The sequence below is a fragment of the Montipora foliosa genome, chromosome 8, assembly GCF_036669935.1.
Source record: "Montipora foliosa isolate CH-2021 chromosome 8, ASM3666993v2, whole genome shotgun sequence".
Lineage (NCBI taxonomy): Eukaryota > Metazoa > Cnidaria > Anthozoa > Scleractinia > Acroporidae > Montipora > Montipora foliosa.
Genome location: NC_090876.1, coordinates 40633652 through 40635590, shown reverse-complemented (window position 1 = coordinate 40635590; position 1939 = coordinate 40633652). Strand labels below are relative to the sequence as shown.

Genomic DNA, 1939 nt, shown 5'->3' with positions numbered 1-1939 from the left:
ACAAATTGATCAATTCACCTGCCGCACTCAGCTCGTCTATCTACGATCTGCCCGGGGGATATAAGTCTGAATTGGGGAATCTCCGGAGAACAAGGGGCAAATACCCAGAGAATAAGATCACAATATATCTTTTTTTCACGGAAACAGGCAAATTTGAGCGTTGACCCTTACATGTGACGCGCTTTAATAATTTGGGATGCAAATGTTTATAAATTTAATGCCATTAAAGCAACACAAACAGTTAACAAAAGAAAACGTCTGAATTCAGAGTCGACAATATTCGTTTGCTTAATTTTAAGTGAATCAAAGGAAACACTGAGGTGAAAGTTTGAAATTCATCACTTTCTGTTACAGTTAACACGCATCGCGAGAAGATTGCCACTGCTTGTGAACACGAGCAGAACTTGAAGTCGATCCTCCCTTGGTAAATCAAATCCTTACTAAACTAAATCGATGAACAAGATTCGATATATTTTTTAGAGTTTACAACAATACGTCTGTCTATGTTTTGCAATAAAGTAGTTCTAAGTTACGGACGAATGAGCTTACCCTTTAAAGATGTCCGGAAAGACTAACGTACCTTTCTACTCCGTAACATGAACGCAGCCATCTTGACTGGGAAACTTGGATTTAAAAGTGACTTTCATTCGATTGTTTACAAATTATCAATGAAATTAAAAACGCCGCCCAAATATGGGTAGAATAGGCTACTACATTTTGCAGGCCATCGAAGCGAATCCTGCATTAAGTCTCGAAGTTGCAGACCAAAGCGTTCAAAATCCTTTACACTTTCAAAAAGAAAACTATTATGATTTGAAATTAAACCTGTCCATTTTTTGTGCGCCTCCCTGTTTCGTGATTGGAAGAAACAGGTCCTGCGGGTAGCATCCGAATTTTTTTGTTCTTTGAGTCGCGTTGTGTTTTTGGCACAAAGAAGTTGTTCGCGATTTCTTTTTATTAATAATTTAAAAATGCACGTGTGTGTTGCCCGGATCGCCGCGACTAGTTCCAAGGTCGGATCAGTTCGACGTAAACTGATTTGGATCACGGCATCCTTGATAAATTTCTTAGTGTCGTTTGGAATCATGCCAAATGGGCTAAAATTAATCTCAAACCACCATTAGTTTAAAGAATTTTCATGCTAGTATTTGTGAATTTTTATCTTAATAGCATGCAAGAGTAACGCCGCACAAATGAACTCAGTTTTCCATTTGAAGGTACCTTTTACCTTCGGTGAAGGAATGAAGCACTAACCAGCAATTGCAAAGTGAGGTTTATTCACGGTCAGAATTTCCCCTTTCCTTATTTCGAGGGAGGACGTTCTGAGCATGATCGCTTCTAGAACAGTCGCTTACGAACAGGCTCTCCGAGGGACTGGGTTGTAGGTAGAAAGAGATCCTACCCGCATGGCTTTGAATTTTGAATGTCGCATCCAAATTTTGGACGCAAAATACTGATTGGCTGAAACTAAATTACTTGGTGACGTCACCATGACTAACTCCGGCAACAAGAAGAGCAAAGTGGCGCATTGCAAAGATGAGGTGGTCAGAAATGCGTTTGAGAAAATCGTAGAATGTTGCACTCCCATCGCAGAGAGGGGGAGAGAGCCTGCTCGCAGGTTACTAGAACAGCACGATTCTTCACAATACAAATGTGTTCCGTTTCTGTATTTATACCTTCGAATCTCGTTAGGCGCTGGCGGGGACACGGGGGCGATAGGCCATTTCCAATCTCACTTTATTTTTTCAGTTTATTGCCTTCTTTTCTGTGAGTAAAACCACTAAAATCGTAGAAATGTCATCAATAGTAGTTTCCTTTCTTTCCATCTCATTGTTGGGCTTGTACACGTTTTGGAAAAGAGACTTTGAATGACTTGCCTTGATTTCATACACTAAAGTCCCTTGTAACGTCAGATATAAAAGCATTAGAAGGACCAGTT

At 40.1% G+C, this 1939-nt stretch overlaps 1 protein-coding gene across 1 annotated transcript in view; it reads right to left on the bottom strand.

Annotated features, from left to right (window-relative positions):
• LOC137967362 (uncharacterized) overlaps window positions 1-770 on the bottom strand; it is an 8194-nt gene extending 7424 nt beyond the window's left edge. Inside the window, exon 1 of the mRNA XM_068813896.1 lies at window positions 581-770. Coding sequence (XP_068669997.1) covers window positions 581-610 — 30 coding nt within the window. The 5' untranslated portion in view covers window positions 611-770. The remainder of the gene's footprint in view (window positions 1-580) is intronic.
• Between the last annotated feature and the right edge of the window lie 1169 nt (window positions 771-1939).